The sequence below is a fragment of the Cercospora kikuchii genome (assembly GCF_019650295.1).
Source record: "Cercospora kikuchii DNA, contig_00003, whole genome shotgun sequence".
Lineage (NCBI taxonomy): Eukaryota > Fungi > Ascomycota > Dothideomycetes > Mycosphaerellales > Mycosphaerellaceae > Cercospora > Cercospora kikuchii.
In genome coordinates, this window is record NW_025408584.1 from 2,627,028 (window position 1) to 2,643,765 (window position 16,738).

General features: G+C 54.4%; 7 protein-coding genes across 7 annotated transcripts; 3 read left to right on the forward strand and 4 right to left on the reverse strand.

The window, feature by feature from the left end:
- Window positions 1-202: 202 nt before the first annotated feature.
- On the reverse strand, window positions 203-1,376 carry CKM354_000540500 (uncharacterized protein; the record flags this gene model as incomplete). The annotated part of the gene is made up of 3 exons (XM_044800677.1): window positions 203-412; window positions 470-1,182; window positions 1,244-1,376. 3 exons carry the CDS (start codon window positions 1,374-1,376, stop codon window positions 203-205), a joined length of 1,056 nt encoding a protein of 351 aa, XP_044656612.1.
- Window positions 1,377-2,112: 736 nt separating this feature from the next.
- On the forward strand, window positions 2,113-3,033 carry CKM354_000540600 (nucleotide diphosphatase; the record flags this gene model as incomplete). The annotated part of the gene is made up of 2 exons (XM_044800678.1): window positions 2,113-2,319; window positions 2,425-3,033. 2 exons carry the CDS (start codon window positions 2,113-2,115, stop codon window positions 3,031-3,033), a joined length of 816 nt encoding a protein of 271 aa, XP_044656613.1.
- Window positions 3,034-3,566: 533 nt separating this feature from the next.
- On the reverse strand, window positions 3,567-4,295 carry CKM354_000540700 (uncharacterized protein; the record flags this gene model as incomplete). Its single annotated transcript, XM_044800679.1, has 1 exon — window positions 3,567-4,295. One exon carries the CDS (start codon window positions 4,293-4,295, stop codon window positions 3,567-3,569), a length of 729 nt encoding a protein of 242 aa, XP_044656614.1.
- Window positions 4,296-4,629: 334 nt separating this feature from the next.
- On the forward strand, window positions 4,630-6,225 carry CKM354_000540800 (tryptophan--tRNA ligase WRS1; the record flags this gene model as incomplete). Its single annotated transcript, XM_044800680.1, has 1 exon — window positions 4,630-6,225. The coding sequence occupies one exon, from the start codon at window positions 4,630-4,632 to the stop codon at window positions 6,223-6,225; it is 1,596 nt and encodes a 531-aa protein (XP_044656615.1).
- Window positions 6,226-6,675: 450 nt separating this feature from the next.
- On the reverse strand, window positions 6,676-8,223 carry CKM354_000540900 (uncharacterized protein; the record flags this gene model as incomplete). Its single annotated transcript, XM_044800681.1, has 3 exons — window positions 6,676-7,654; window positions 7,708-7,862; window positions 7,918-8,223. 3 exons carry the CDS (start codon window positions 8,221-8,223, stop codon window positions 6,676-6,678), a joined length of 1,440 nt encoding a protein of 479 aa, XP_044656616.1.
- A 1,335-nt stretch (window positions 8,224-9,558) lies between these two features.
- On the reverse strand, window positions 9,559-13,152 carry CKM354_000541000 (uncharacterized protein; the record flags this gene model as incomplete). Its single annotated transcript, XM_044800682.1, has 2 exons — window positions 9,559-12,817; window positions 12,875-13,152. The coding sequence occupies 2 exons, from the start codon at window positions 13,150-13,152 to the stop codon at window positions 9,559-9,561; spliced, it is 3,537 nt and encodes a 1,178-aa protein (XP_044656617.1).
- Window positions 13,153-13,872: 720 nt separating this feature from the next.
- Window positions 13,873-16,470, forward strand: CKM354_000541100 (phosphatidate phosphatase PAH1; the record flags this gene model as incomplete). The annotated part of the gene is made up of 1 exon (XM_044800683.1): window positions 13,873-16,470. One exon carries the CDS (start codon window positions 13,873-13,875, stop codon window positions 16,468-16,470), a length of 2,598 nt encoding a protein of 865 aa, XP_044656618.1.
- Window positions 16,471-16,738: the final 268 nt, after the last annotated feature.

A 16,738-nucleotide genomic window follows, 5' to 3' on the forward strand; every position in this document is an offset into this window, starting at 1 on the left:
GGATGGAGGGCCCTATTGGCACGTTGGTTTTATCTGCAACCTCTTCTTCACGCCGAGCATTGTCGATCTTGCTGATGTTAGGAACTTCATGGAGTGCTTTTGTTCAATCCCAGAGAGGAATTAGGCTGGCCAATGTGTCAATTCTCTGTTATGCTCGCTATGCAGTACTAAACAGTCATAATCTCATGAATGGCGTTTCCATCTACTGAGGCTTGCTGACCTCCAGCAGTGCCTTGCCAAAGTTCTTGCCTTCCAGCATACCGACAAAGCCCTCAGGGGCGTTGTCGATGCCCTCGGTGACGTGAAGCTTGACCTTGAATGAGCCATCGTGGATCCATTGCTGCACATTCTTCTGGTGGTCTGCCCAGTACTTTGGACCAAAATCTGGGTCCGCGACAATGAAACCTTGAATCTAGAACAAGATCAGTAAGATGTCTCGGGTTTACGAGTAGCTCAAAACACGACTTACAGTTAACCTCTTTGCGACGACCTGCATCAAGTTCTTTACGCCGTAATGCTGCTCCGGTTTGAGGTTGTATTGCGAGATCATGCCGCAAGCTACGATGCGTCCGAATTGCTTCAGGTGCGCGATGGCGGCCTCGAGTTGCTCGCCACCCACATTCTCGTAGTAGATGTCGATACCCTCTGGAGCAAGACGCTGGAGGGCCTCGAGTGGCTTTTCGCTCTTGTAATTGAAGCCAGCATCGAAGCCGAGCTCCTTGGTGATGTACTCTAGCTTGTCATCACTGCCGACAGAGCCGATCACAGTCAGGCCTTCATGTTTCGCAAGCTGGCCAACAAGCTGACCAACGGCTCCGGAGGCTGCTGAGATGAAGATTGTCTGTCCCTTCTTTGGCTGGCCGATCTCGTACAGAGAACTGTAAGCTGTGAGACCAGGCATTCCAAGTGGTCCAACGAAGTTCTTAGGGTCGAGGTTGAACGGGTTGTCGATCACCTTGTAGCCTTTGGCCTCCTCGGCGCTGACGACAGTGTACTCCTGTGTTGCTGCATAGCTGTAGTGTACCAATTGGCCGGGCTTGAAGTTCTCGTTGTCGGACTTGATGACGCTGCTGATAGCGGCGTTGACGATTGGCTTGCCCTTCTCGAACGGTGGAGAGTAGGACTTGACCTCTGGCTTCCTCATGCGGCCACGCTGATATGGATCGAAAGAGACATAGTGGACTACACAGGATCAGTATGTTGGCGCGCACATAAGTAATCCGCTTAAGATGGACGTGCTCACCTTTGGCAGTGAAGCCGCCTTGTGGTGGTTGTTGCTCAACGTCGAACTCTGTGCTCTCCACGGTGAGGTCCTTGCCAGGCTTGGGCAACCCGTCTGGGTAGTCAGCAAAGATGAACTGCTTGTTCTGAACCATTGTGGGCGATTGTAGTGAGGCGTTGCTGGGTCGGTGTTTAGTGAAGATCAATTCCTGTAAAGCGGGACACAAGTGAGGGAAGCGACGTTTGTTATAAGTAGCCAAGGCAGTAGCTACGCGGAGGCATCTAGCTTACAAACCTGTCAATGTCTCGAGGTACGCCTGGGTCGGTTTACGGCCGTGTTACGTAGCCAGACACGCCAGAGAAGGTTCCTGCAACAATTTCGTGAGTGCCTTCGGAGCAGGGTCGGCATGATCATTGATCATTCGGCCATGAGCCTCGGATGTGTTGCTCAACGAGGAAGAACACCGGGTCTGGCGACACGAGTCGACCACGAAATCTCGGAGACGAGTCGTTGTGCTAGCGGTTGCGCCGTGGACGGTATCTGCACTGGAAAATGCCCCTCCTCGGACGCGTGCTCAGAAAGAATAGCGCTCCGAACACTGGGCAATGGCCGATGTTCGACGAGACATTACTTCGGCGTGCCCCTCCAAGCAGTCAGGCGCTCCGTGTACCATTTGGCTGCCTCAGACTGTGCGCCATTGGACAATGAAAAGCTCTCATTTCTGATGTCAGAAAGTAAACAATGACGATCATGCGGATGAGATGATGAAGATGACACCCTTTCCTTGAGCCTCAACGCGCCAGTCCCACCTTCTTGGCTGACCTCAGCCCTACAGAATCGATAGCGCTGGGACTGTCACCATAGCTCTTCCCTCCACATCGCACTCCAACATGGCCGACGAGAAGACGCCGCTGGATCTTCCGCCCGCCTACGATGGCACAGGCGGCGTTGCAGTCCCCGCCGCTCAACCGCCACAACGCCCTGGTGGCGGCCCGCGAGCGCCGCTCCCATTGAATCTGCCCGCCCTGAACATGATCCGTGGCAAGCGTGTGATCCTCGCATCTGCTTCTCCTCGCCGCAGACAGCTTCTCGCACAGGTAGGTCCATCTGTCCGCACAAATTTCTTATCTTCCCTGCAACACTTTGTACATCATGTTCAATACAAAGCTGAGCGAATCTCTAAAAAGTCTCCACCCCCATAGATCGGCCTCAGCAACCTCGAAATCATCCCCGCAACCGTTCCCGAAGACAAAGACAAAGGTCTCGGTCCCTTCGAATACGTCCTCGAAACCGCTTCGCAAAAATGCATGAACGTCTACGAAGCGACTATCGACGATGGGAAAGAGAAGGGCGGTGAGCCAGCTCTAGTGATCGCAGCAGATACTGTAGTCGCGAGCCACTTTGGCGAAATCCTCGAGAAACCAAAGAATGAGAAGGACCACTTCCAGACACTCAAGATGCTGAGAGATCAGAATAATGGCTGGCATAAAGTCTACACGGCGGTGGTGTGTATGGCGCCGTTGGAGAGTTTGATGGATCCGGGGTATGCGATCGAGACGCATGTGGAAGAGACGCAGGTCAAATTCGATCAGAGTGTTACTGACGATTTGATCATGTCGTACGTGCGGACGCGAGAAGGTGCGGATAAGGCTGGTGGGTATGGGATACAAGGTGTGGGAAGCATTCTTGTGGAGAAAATTGACGGGACGTTTGACAATGTTGTGGGATTGCCGTTGAGGGCTACGCTGCAATGCATTGAGAAGGTGGTGGTAGAGCCCGGTGTGCCCGAGGAAGTAGACGAGGCTTTGTAGAGCGTCGTGCTGCAGTTAGACGTACAGGTGGTACGGGCAGGAAGACGCACCAGGAGTTACGGTAGCTCATGAACCTAAAGCATTACTGGGCATAGACCGTTAGCTGATTCAGCTATCAAAGAGGTACCTTACAGAAGCTTTAATCGTTTCCAAACATTTCAGGCACTCCGAGAAAAGGAAATGAGACGAAGCATGACACGTTTGTAACGATTGTAGTGGAGAGGTCTTCCATCGGCTTAGGGCCTCTTCATATACACAGAATGCCGCATCCACATGCTACGGCGGCCTCCTCCTCCTCCTGCACCACCACCATTCCATCATCTCCCCAAGTCGTTCATGAGTACCAAGAGACAATATGCGAAGTGAAGGGCTCGTCATAATACACGAATGCCGTACTCGCCACCAAACTCCTGCGCTAGAAATCGCTCTTCATATTTATACATTTTCGTTTTGTGTTCTGTTGGTCATTGCCGCAGCGACGACTGTTGGTCGCTGAAGTCCGGATCGGGAACGTTGTGCGAGGCGGATCAATCCTATACCGTAAGCTCGCGATCCTTTGCCATTCCTTCCAGGACAGCCTGGACGCCTCCTTCGCGGAGTCTAGCGAGGACAACTGACATGCCCTTCTGTGCCTTGGGCTGGCTCTTTTCGGTGCGTTGCATACCGATGCTCTCGATTGCCGTGCGCACCGCTCCAGAAGTCCAGTTTTGGAAGAAGCCCGGCTTGACAGGTTCTTCATCCCCTGCTCCTGTCACAGATGTCGCACTCGCCTGCTGGCCCCATCGTTCTCTTCTCTTCCGAATTTGCTCTCCAATCCTGCTTTTGAGTGTCACGCTGACATCGACGTCCGTTCGCTCCTCGTTCGCTCCGGTGGCGGAAAGTGGTTCCGGCCTGCGATAAGTATGCTTCTCAATGACTGAGAGCACATTGTTCCAATCCAGGTTGCGACTGTCGGTAGCCATCCATCCCTCCTTTACATCAATCACGCTCTTTTCCAAGATAAAACTCTGCGTGCTGCCATCGTCATTCGCTCCCAAAGCGCTTTTTGGCAGGAGTTTGAGCACAGCCGTGGGTAGCCGACTGCGCTTCAAGTGCAATCGAACCGTCGTCAGGCGGCCAGTCTCGGGGTCAAAGTGGCGCTCGATCGTGTCGGTCGATGCGACATGGCGCGAGTAGGGATTTGGATACCGCAAGAAGTATGCGAGGGAGACGGCGCTGAAGCCGTAGTCGTAGGTGTAACTGTTGCTGTAGAATTTGACCATGGTCACGCGTGCCGTCGTCTGCGAACGCCGCCCATCACCGAGCAGTGTGCAGATATGGATGGGACAGTGGGCGATGCGCGCCTGGTGATGGTGGCGGACGTTGGTGAATGATGATGAAGGGAGCTGCCAACTCCGCACGAGACTGTTTGCTGATTCCAGCCGCTTCGCTTCGGCTCCAATCCGTGCCGCGCGGAGCCACGGCCGGTCACCCCACCACGCCCGCGACAAGTCATTCGACTCATGCCGTGACATCGCTGCTCGCCGATTCCAGAGCTCGAGAGAAATTCCACACCGATCGACCGACATTGCAGGACATCGCACCACACCGCTGCACATGTCTCAGGATCAGGCTGTCGGTGCGCCGCCCGCCGTGGCAGAGGTCAAGGATGAGATCAAGCCTGCCTCGCAGAAGATCGATCCATACAATGTCGCGGGTGAAGTGGACGAGTCTGGCAACGTCAAAGCCATTGACTATGACCGTCTCATCCAGGAATTCGGCGTGCAACCCTTGACTGAGGAGCACCTCAAGAGATTCGAGCAGGTCACCGGCAAACCAGCTCATCGGCTGATGCGACGGAAATTGTTCTTCTCACATCGCGACTTCGACAAGATCCTGGATGTGTACGAAAAGTATGGCACCTTCATGCTCTACACCGGTCGAGGGCCTTCGAGTGGTAGCATGCACTTGGGGCACACTGTGCCATTCCTGTTCACGAAAGAGCTGCAAGAGATATTCGATGTGCCACTTGTCATCATGTTGACGGATGATGAGAAGTATCTGTATACACGCCAAAAGAGCGATGGAGTGCAGAAGAAGGGGGCCGAAGTGGAAGACTTCATGGAGTTTGCACACGAGAACATCAAGGACATCATTGCTCTTGGCTTTGATCCCAAGAAGACCTTCATCTATACCGACTACGAGTTCGTAGGAGGCCATTTCTATTGGAATGCCTCAGAATTCGAGTCACTCGTGACGAATAACCAGGCGTTCGGTGCTTTTGGGTTCGGTGGCAGCACGAGTGTCGGATTGACATCATATCTTGCCAAACAATGTGTTGCAGCGTTCCCGTCCTCATATCCAGAACTCTTTGGCTACAAGGACTATCGATACCCTGATCTCGACCCCGCTGGCAAGCGGCGACACAAGGCGCTGTCCAAAATACCAACACTCATTCCGTGCGCCATCGACCAAGAACCTTACTTTCGTGTGCTACGCGACCGCTGCGAACGCATGACGAACCCTCACCCAAAGACGACACTCATCCTTTCGAAATTCTTGACTGCACTACAAGGGCCTGGTGGTAAGATGAGTGCTTCTGACAAGAATTCGGCCATCTTCATGTCAGATAAGCCTAACGAAATCAAGAATAAGATTAACAAACATGCGTTCTCGGGAGGACGAGAAACGAAAGAAGAGCACGAAAAGTATGGCGGCAACCCAGATGTTGACGTTGCCTGGACGTACCTGTCATACTTCCTGGAGTCAGACGAGGAGCTCGAAGACCTAGCCAACCAGTACCGTGCTGGCAAGCTCATGACCGGCGACATGAAGAAGCGTTGCATAGCAGAGCTGCAGAAGTTTGTTACCGACTTCCAAGAACGAAGAAGCAAGATCGATGACAACGTGATGCGCGAGTTTACAAGATTACGAAAGCTCGAATTCAAGGGCAACCCGAACCCTACCCACCCACTGGGTGAAGGAGAGGCCAATGGGGACGCAAAGGGCGAGGAGAAAGTTGTGCGTGAAGACGGCAAGCTGACGAAGGGTGAGAGGAAAGCTCTCAAGATCGCGCAGCAAAAAGCTGAGAAGGAGCGATTACGGCAAGAAAAGGAAAGTGGCCAAGCGCCTGCACAGAAGAGCGCCAATGATGCCCTGCCAAGCGAAGCTGATAAGCTGAAGTTGGCCGAGGGGGATGTCTCAAAACCATAAAACATAGATCCACGATACTTGAGCGTTCGTGGCGAGACGCAACCACATGTGGCGAAGATGCTGTGGCTGACTACTCATCGGAGGACTGACGTCGCTACAAAGAATCTCAAGTACAGTGTCAAGCGCAACCGATCCACGATCAGCTTGCTTTCGCCGGAGCCCCTTCCGAGCAGGCATTCGCTTCGAAGCACTTTCGTCTGTGCATGTGAAGTGATTGCTTGATATGCATGGGTTCTACAACGTCGCCTGGAATACGATCACTTTGACAAGAACAGAACGACTAGAGATGCCTGAAGGGCAACCCGTCGTGCTTGGCTGATCACGAGAAACAATATGACTCTGATCGAAAGGTGAACCCGAGACTTTCTCTGCCGAGCAGCATCATATCATAACTGTGTACAATCTGAGAAGAAATCCATTCATAACTTCATTTAGCTTACCCCCACTCATCTAAGCCTTATATGTGTGCATAACATGAGCGTTGCAGTAAGCCTTAAGGCCCTCCTTGCCCCACTCACCACCAATACCAGACTCCTTGTGCCCAGCAAAGAAGGCCTGAGGTGTAGGCTTCTCCCACGAGTTGATGAAAACGGAACCAGCTTCAAGACGCTTGCCAATCTCCTCAGCATGCTTGACATCCTTGCCCCACACGCAAGCACCGAGACCAGCATTGCTGGCGTTGGCGCGCTTGATGACTTCCTCCTCGTCTCCCCATGGCTGGGTGGGGACGATAGGGCCGAAAGGCTCTTCTTGGATGATTTTGCTGTCGTTTGGTGGGTTGTCGATGATGGTGGGCTGGATGAAGAAGCCTTTGCCTGCTTGGACTTCTTCGGATCCGACGGCGAATTTGTAGCCGTGCTTTTTGGTGTCTTCGAAGTAGGTCTTGACTTTCTCGTATTGCATTGCGTTTTGGATGGGGCCGAGGAAAGCGCCTTCGGACGGGGCTCCGACGGTCAAGGTCTTGGTGAAGGAGACCATTTCGGAGAGCATCTCGTCGTAGATGTCCTTGTGGATGTAGATGCGCTTGGTGGCGACGCAGACTTGGCCGGAGTTCTGGAAGGCACCCATGACGAGTTCTGGGGCGACCTTCTTGACGTCGACGTCTGGGAGGACGATGGAGGCATCGTTGCCGCCGAGCTCGAGGGTGACGCGCTTGAGGGTTGCGGCGCAGGCTTGCATGATCTTCTTGCCTGTGGCGATAGAGCCAGTGAAGGAGATCTTAGCAATGTCTGGGTGTGCGGTGAGCATTGGGCCCAGGTAGTCATCACCACCGATGGCCTGGAGGACACCAGGTGGGAGGACCTCTTGAGCGATCTCGACGACCTTCAGGGTGGTGTATGGGGTGAAAGGCGATGGCTTGACAATGATTGTGTTACCAGTGAGGAGAGCTGGGATGATCTTTCCGAGGGAGAGGATGATTGGGAAGTTCCTGCCATATTGTCAGCTCATGCGTGAAGCGGATTATGCCAGTCTTGCACTCACCATGGGCAGATAGCACCAACAACACCGAGAGGTGTGTAGCGAGTGGTGATGACCTTCTGGTCGTCCTCCATGCTCTCCTCTGGAATGTCCAGGGTGCTGTGGTGGCCGAACCAACCCTCAACGCCGCCCTTGGTCTCCATCTCGGCAATTTGTTTCTGTATCACATCAGCATGCTATCCCACGACTCTCCTCCACCGACATCGATCTTACAGGCTTGCCGGTCTCTGTGCAGAGCAGCTCGGTCATCTCGTCGGAGTGAGCGAGGAGGGCATCCTTGAACTTGTTGAGCAGTTCCTTCCTCTGCTCAAGAGTTGTAGTCTTGTATGTCTCAAAGGCCTTCTTCGCAGCGGCGACAGCCTCGTCGACGTCCTTCTGACCTCCAATTGGGACTGGCCATAGCTTCTCGCCAGTCGATGGGTTAGTGCCGTGGTGTTGATCTTTGGCGCTTCGCTTCTCGCCGTTGATGATGTTGTAGAACTCGTCAAACTTGACGGTGCTAACCTTGGAAGGAGACATGACTGCTGTGATTGTAAATTGTTCTATTGGGGGTATCACTGAGCAAAAAGGAAAGACAGAACGAGAGGCTACCGTAAAGCTTGGGCTGCAGGCTCTTATAGTCGGCAGATGAGTGGACCTTGGTAACCGTGGCTACAGTAGCACGCTCGCAGCACTTCGCCTCCTTCGTAGATGGAGGGCCTTGGCCGCCATAGAACAAGCGGCAGACGAGGTGAGGGGCACGAGTCGTAGGGCAATTCTGCGGCCCCGCCATCTGCTTGTGTCGACTTCCCGAAGCCTGGACCCGCTGCGAGCCCTGCGTCACTCCACACAAACACCAACACGAGTCGTGCGTGTCAGTCCTCTGGCGCGCCCGAGTTGGCATCTGGAGCGTCAATCCTTCTCTCTACGCCGATCCCGAGCTGAAGACTTTGTAATCAGCGCTGATTCTTGATGTCATGAGGCTGTCCCAGCACGAGTGTTGTGACAACTCGATAATAACAGCTGCTCGAAATGCATAGACTTCCTCGCGCACCCACACGTGTCATACACGTTCGCAGCACGATCCGTGAGGCGTCGTCCCAAACAGGGAATTGCCGCAAGCTATCCCCAGCTGATGGCATCAAAGAAGTCGACCGACATGTTCCGACTCTCATCTTGTGTGCTGTGCTCCTGCATCGTGTACACCTGACCCTCTCTCTTCTCAGCACACCAGCATAAGGTACTGCTCAGAGCTTCGATAGGCATTGGCATACGCTGCATATGCTTGGCGCCTTCGTAGACGCGGGTCCTGGGCCCACTATGTCACCGAGGAAGTCAGTAAGGAGAAACGACCAGGATGGTCGACACCTATGCCTGATCTGGTAACAAAGGCTAATTCGTCGAGCGAGGAGAGCACGAGACACATCGTCTGTGAGTAGTGAGACGCCTGTCAGCTTCTCGCAACGCATGGACTGATCTCCTCATGTTCGTCAGCCGTCGTGGAACTGGAGATCGTTCGTACGTAGCTGACGAGACACTGGAGGCCTTGATAGCAAAGCACGGAGATGCAGGATGCAGATTGTGACTGGCGGACATATCTCGGGTATAAAGAAGGAGCTGTACGACATTCGGCGCTTTGGGCCTCACTTCCGTGGCCTACGGAGGACTGCTACTGCCTGAAACGGACTGAAGCTGTTGGCTCGGAAGGAATCTTTTACGGGCGGTCCTTCTGCGTAAAGACACATGCCGGCACTACTTGTCAAGCATTTGCAACAGCAATTAATGCGCATGTGGCAGGCGTAAAGTAGTGATTGTATGTACAAATAAAGCTGCTATTCAACATCTACCTATACCGAGCGTAGGAGATGAGGGATCTCACTCATCCCGCTCACGCTCATCACGATCCTCATCGGTAGTGATACTCAAGCCGCTAAGACTAGGCGTCTCGTTGCCCTTCTTCTCCTTCTTGTCTTTCGAGCTTCCGAGCTTCAGCACGTTGCTCCAGTTCCTACCACTGCCTCGAGCCTGCTCTTTGCTTTCTCGACCCGAAGTCTCCTTGCTTTCGCGAGCACTGCTAATGCTGGCATTCAGCGAATTAGCGCCATCTTCCTCATCCTCGGCCGGGACACTGGTAGGCGTGTTCGTGTCGAGCTTGGATTTGTTGCGTTGGAACTTGGGAATCCCGAAGCCGCCCGAGGATGACTTGCGCGAGAGCTTCTGCATGAACGATTCCTTGCCACCGGAGCTGCCATTGAGAAGCGGTGAGGGCGCCGCTTCGGAGACGTAGGAAGGCGTGCGAATAAGGTCAACAGAATTCCGACCAGATTCGGCGACAGAGGACTCAGCAGTTGTGATACTGCGAGTGTCTCGAGACTTGCGGCTGTTGGGCGGCGAGAAATCTTCCTCATTTTCACCCTGCGCAAGGTTCGGAGTGTTGGATGCAGATCCAGCATTCGAGGAACCCTCGCCTTTCGACTTCGTGAGTTTCATGCTAGAAAGGAACGACTTGAAGTCTTTAGCTGCAGGGTTAAGCTTGGCGGCGTCGTTGGCAGGCGCCTTTTCTGCCTTCTTCGAACCCGGCGGCGGCCTACTGCCAATCGGACCCAAATCGGACACTCGATAGTCATCGAACTGGTCATCATCCTCATCTTCGGTAATATCGTCAGGGGGACCGCTGCCGCCGTACTGTGCGGAAGGGCGGCGCGAAGGATGACGAGACCCGAAGATTCGAGACTGCTGAGGATGACTTTGATTCCACCCTGAGCCAAAAGCGAGCGGGCTGCTTCTGTTACCACTTGCTGCGTCTCCTGAGGGCCAGTTGTCCACTCCCCACCGACTGCTGTCGAACGAAGGCCTCGGTAGCTCGCTCGAATGCGTAGAGCCAGGTCGAGGAGATGTTGCACGCTTAGAAAACCTTGGCCAGCCACTTCCCTCATTTCTAAACAGTCCAAGTGTACGGCTGCGGCGTGTGTTTGCCGGCATTGACGGTGCATCAAAAGAGATGTCACCAAATGGAGGGCCACTCAGCATGGAACCAGATATACTACTATTCCTCTTGCGCGTATCCAAGTCTATTCCCGGAATGCCACCGTCTTGGCGAGGCATCGAATTGGACTTGCTGAGAGCTGGACCCTCGTCGCCTGACGATGTTTTGGCTCGCTGCTTGATACCAAACATACCACTGAACCGGCTTCCAGCCCCGCCACCACTAGTGGCACGGTTCGAGCGGTTCGAACGTATGGAACGAACGTCAGAGTCCATAATGCGCTCTACACCTTCAGGGGATCCGATCAGATTCTGTGCGCTTGCTCGAGGGCTAGCAAACACACTCGCCGGTCTACTACTCCTTCCAGAAGCTGGCGATGCCGGCCCGGGATCGTACGCAGCCTGGTTCTGTGCAACTGTAGCAGTAATTCCAGGTAAGCCGGGAAGAGCGCCGAGGCCTGGGAGAATCATTTCTGTTCGCTTAGTGTCTCCTTCGCCGAAAAGATCTGCAGGTAAATATTCTGCGCCAGCGCCTGGGCTCATGGGGGCGCCGCCGGTCAGCTTCTCGCGGTCCTCGTCGGACATCGCAATTCCGTCCGTGGGACCGGCCAGGCTCGTGCCGTTTTGAATGTTGAAGAATGCTGGCACTGTCGGGAACAACGAAGCTGCGGCTGATGCTCCTGGCTGGAAAGGCGCCGATGTGATGGGAAAGTTGGCCATGCGAGGGCTCTCTGATTGACTGACTCCGCTTTGTGCTCCGCGACTCCGATTGCTGTCACCCCTGCGCAATGGTCTCTCCTGCGTAGCAGGGGGCGATGCGTACTGCTGTGCAGCTTCTTCCTGCCGTCTCTTGGCGCGAAGCTGTTCCAGATAGGCTTGCTGATCTGCGTGCATACGCTTGGCCTGTTCCAGTTTCGTGTGGGTGGTGGCATACTGGTGCTGCAGGCTCTGGTAGGTGATCTCCCACAACCTCTTCTCTTCAGCGTCCTGCTGAAACTGCTGCACAAGATTTGGCTCTTGCTCAGTCAGGTTCGGCGAGCTATTCTTCATGACACGCTCCAATTTCTTGATTTCGCTGCTCTTCTCCTTCACCTCGTCATCGAGCGCTTTCACAGCGGCTGCTTCTACAACCTGCTTCGCACGTAATTCTTCTGCGTCTTGTTCCGCTTGCTGCAAGTACTCTTCTTTCTCCTTGACGATTCTTTCCATGTCCAATCTCATCTTGGCGGCTTCTTCATCCCAGCGAATCATGTCGTCCTTCAATTTTTGCCGCTCCTGCTTCTTTTGCTGAAGGATTCGTTCATGTTTCGTTCGATCATTTTGCGCAATGGTGTTTTGTCGCTCCAAGGTATTGACCTCTTTCTTGAGGTTGCGGCTGGCCCTGTCACGTTCCAATGATTCCGCCTTGAGCTCGTCTCTCTCCTTGGCTAGCTCGTCTTTCTGTCTCGATTCCTCCTCTTCTTCCTCTTTAGCTTGTCTCTCTGCCTCGTCTGTCTCCCTTCGAATGGCGTCGAGCTTCTCGGTCAGTCGCGTGATCGTTTCCGCGCCCTCTGGAGGCTCGTTGTCATCCGGCGGGGGATCGTGTTTTTGGAGATCGAGGGCAGATGGCGAAGCTCTTCGACTCTTTACACTTCTGCTTGGTCCCAAACCAGTGCTGTTCTCGCGAGCCATCGGCACGGCATCGGGCAGGGCAGGCGCGACATCCTTCAGTGCACGATACGGCTGAGCGTGAATAGCAACTTGTGGCCCATCATATTCACCTTCATCGTCGAGGGTGGGTGCAAAGAAGTCGACCGAGGCGTGCTGCTTGGTGCGGAAGCGAATGGGCTGGCTTTTGGAGGCAAAGTCCATGTTGTTGACCAGTGAGACTCGCACAACGTAGAAACAGCCTGGCTGCAGGCCCATAATTAATGCTCCTGACTCTTTGACGGACAGCGATCCAACGACGTCTCCATTGACCATGATCTCGAAGCGATGTGTGGTTTTGTTCATGCGAAGTGGACTCTCGGGCAATTGCCAATGAATGATGGCACCGTCTGCCTTGACTCCGGCCAAGTCTACAACGGGTGCGGAGGGAATGTCGAAGCCCAGCAGACCGGCGAGGTCTTCGAGAGGGCGATTCACGACCTGGTATGCACGCCAGAACAGCCTACACGAAGCACATCAGGAATTTGATCGGAGCGGGGAAGGCGAGAGCGGCGCATACCATGACATGGCCATGAAGACCACGAATGGCTTGAAGTAGACGGCGGCCGGCACCGCCATTGAGTTGACGAGCGTGTGGCTCATCGCGATCAAGTAAGGAACGTAATTGGCGTCGGTCGAGAGAGCATCTGCAAACACTGCTACCCAGCCAGCGGCCTGCTGGGGCGCCTTCGGTCCGGCCATGGTGGGCGAGGGGAGCAGTAGCAGCAGGCCAGCATCGAGTGAGCGCGGAGGAGCGAAGAAGGGGACGACAAGACCAAATGCAGCGCCAATGCGCATCCAACATGCAAAAGGGCACAGAGTCACGACGAGGCGCTTTGCTTCGGCAGGCGTCCAAGTCGGCAGCAGCAGGGCAGGCGGGCCAAGCAGCGGCAAAGCGTGAAGAAAGCTTGGGTGACGGGCGCGTAGTCAGCAGTCGCGGCCATGTGCACCGCGAACCAGGGCCGGCCGAGGGATGAAGCATGTGCTGCGTCTCAACGCGTGGGAGGTACTGTGGTACGGTTGCTGATTGCAATTGCGTCCTCCTCCTTCTCTCGGCTCCAGCAGTACATACATTACACCTCTTGCACCCGCTCGTACAGTCCTTCGCTTCGTATTCCTGCCCCCGCGGCCTGCTGCAGCATCCTCGGATCGGCCTTTTTGTGTCCGGTCATCTGACGTGTGGCATCGCGATCGCATCTGAGCCGGACTGTCGCCGGTCTTGTCCAGCTGCCCCATTCCATCCCAATAAACCGCCGCAGAGTGCGAGAACGGGAACGACGTCAGGCCCAAGTCGCCCAGAACAAAACGCCCAGCGCGCCGCATACCCAGCTCCGCAGTGCAGTGCTCCTCTTCCTCCAGCGCAACCTTCAATAGCCCCCGTTGCGCCTCCGGTTTGATTGCAACCAAACGTCTAGACTCTCTCACACTCGCTTTCACGTACTCACCACCGCACCACCTCCGATGTCCTCTTGAGAGCCGCACACCTGGCGAGCACGCTGAACTCCGCGCTCGATCACCATGCAATACGTGCGATCGATCACTGGCTCCGTGTCCAGCACCTGGAACTCCATCAACCCTGCCACGCTCTCAGGCGCAATCGATGTCGTAGTGGTCGAACAGGAAGATGGCTCGCTGGCATGCAGTCCCTTTCACATTCGCTTTGGGAAGTTCTCTCTGCTGCGACCCTCGGAAAAGAAGGTCGAGTTTAAAGTCAATGGCAGCAAAGTCGACTTTCCCATGAAGTTGGGCGTTGGAGGCGAGGCCTTCTTCGTCTTTGAGACACATGAGGATGTCCCTGAGGCGTTGCAGACTTCCCCTCTGGTATCTCCTGCTGCGAGTCCAGAGCTGAAAGCGAGCCCTCCCCAGGCACCATCTCTGCAGGAACCGGACATGTTCGACTTGGAGAAGACTGCGTTGGGCATCCCGCAAGACGGACCCTCTCGAGGCAAAGGGCACAGCAGGAGCACAACAGAAGGCATTCCGATCTTGCAGCGCAAACCGAACAGCGACCTGGGGAATCTCACACCATTGTCGAGCACTCCCAACGATCAGCAGCTGCGACCACGGCCTGTGTCTGGTGACTTCTCCGCCTTCCATCCGACACTCGATCGAACGTCCTCGGACAGCGCCATTACAGCAGCTCGAGCTGCCATCAACGAATCCCTTGAGCGTTCCGAAGTCATTCTGTCTGCCGGCTCAGAACGAGCGCCTAGTCCGCATGGCAGGACAGCAGATGGCACTGGCACTGCCTCCCCCGAGTACGCGGAGGCGAAAGAGCGCGCGATGGTCTTGTCCAAGAAGCTATGGCAATCGAACATCAGTAATCAGGTCACGGAGACGGGCGATTTGATGCTTGACATGAGCACCTACGGCAGTGGAAATGCCGAGGCGTTGCAGGCCGAAGGGATCGCCCGACAGCTTCTCTCTGAAGAGCTGGATGGTCCTTACGATATTGGCTCGCTCATTGGTGCTGATGAGAAAGGTAACATCTGGATATACAGCAGCGAGGAGGCCAAAGATGCTGCGAACAAGCGTGCAGCTGCAGCAGGAATGGGAAGCTACAATCCGACTGCATACGCTTCGACAGATGCCATCTCAGATCCGGGCTATCACTCCGATGATGCTCGTAGCGTGGACTCGAAATCAGGATATGCAGATTCGCACATCAGGCGTGATTCGGACAGTGCGGTAGGGATGGGCTCGCAGCCTTCGTCGCCCACCGCTGGCGACCCGAATAAGAATTACGCCAAAACGCTCCGTCTAACATCAGATCAACTCAAGGGCATGGATCTTAAATCTGGCGCGAACACCATGGCTTTCACTGTTAACCGTGCCACATGTCAAGCGACTCTTTGGTACTGGAGGCATGATGTGCCGATTGTGATATCTGATATTGACGGCACCATCACCAAGTCCGACGTACTTGGCCATGTGCTAAATACCATCGGGCGCGATTGGACACACCAGGGTGTGGCCAAACTATACACCGAGATTGCCGCCAACGGGTACAACTTTTTGTACTTGACAAGTAGAAGTGTTGGTCAAGCAGACACAACGAGGGCCTATCTCAAGGGTGTCGTCCAGGAAGGCTATAAGCTTCCTCCAGGCCCGGTCATCCTCAGCCCAGATCGCACAATCGCCGCTTTACGAAGGGAGGTGTATCTACGCAAGCCTGAAATATTCAAGATGGCGTGCTTGCGTGATATCATGTCATTGTTTTCGGGTCATGGTGGGGCGCAAAATACGACTGAAAATGCCTTGGAAGCAGGTCTCAAGCCCATGAACGAGGCAGACATGCCTGGGGGTCTTGGAACTGGACGAGGCAAATCTGGGTCGCCATTTTATGCCGGATTTGGCAATCGACTCACAGATGCGCTGAGTTATCGCTCGGTCAACATTCCATCGACACGAATCTTCACGATCAATAGCAACTCTGAGGTCAGTTTGGACCTACTCTCGCTGAACCACTACAAGACTGCCTATAATAGCATGCGGGAGATTGTCGACCACTACTTCCCACCCGTGGGATTGCTTGTCAAAGGTGGAGGTGAGGAGTTCACGGACTTTAACTATTGGCGCGAGAGGCCTCTAGACATACATGATTTCACAGATTCTGAGGATGAAGACGAACCCATTAACAATGCGATGGCCAAGCTGCAGCCCGCCATTACAAGGGGAAGCCAGAGCGTGCTTAGTGAGGACGAGGCCGGAGACGACATGATGGACTCTTATCTGTCTGACCCGGACGGACGCCCAAGTCTTGATCAATCAATCGTCTCTGCACTTGACCGAGACGAGGAATATTACACGAATGATGAAATGACGCAATCCATGCTTGAAGAGGAGGAGGATGGTGACGATGAGGATGAGTACGAGGACGATACAGACGACCAGGCCGATGAGGAAGAGTATGAAGTGGAGGATTCTCGAGATGGTGCTCAGTCACCAGTGACACCACACATGAGCCCGAAGAGTGAGAATGTACGAACACCGCGGAAACTGAGCGACGAAGAGTTGCCGTTGCGCGGGAAAGACCGGACGGAGGATGCTGAGACAGGTCTCGGCATATCACAACTGAATACTGACACCGCCAAACATTCATCTCAGAAGCGATAGAGAAGCTTTGGCTTTGGGTAATCACGATATTTGAGGTGTTGGACATTTGCATTGGACAGGCGCATACGCTTGGGAGGAAGGCAGTGGTTGATGAGTTGCTGCGTTCGAGCGGTCATTATTCTTTCGCAACATGGACGAGATGTATATCAGATGCAGTCATGACCCAGGCGATGGCATGGCGTTCAGAAGTATTGTGTTACTAGTAGGACGAACACTTGTAGCTGACCAAAGTACGCGTCTTACGTGTCGCGTGTTTCTGATGCGCAGT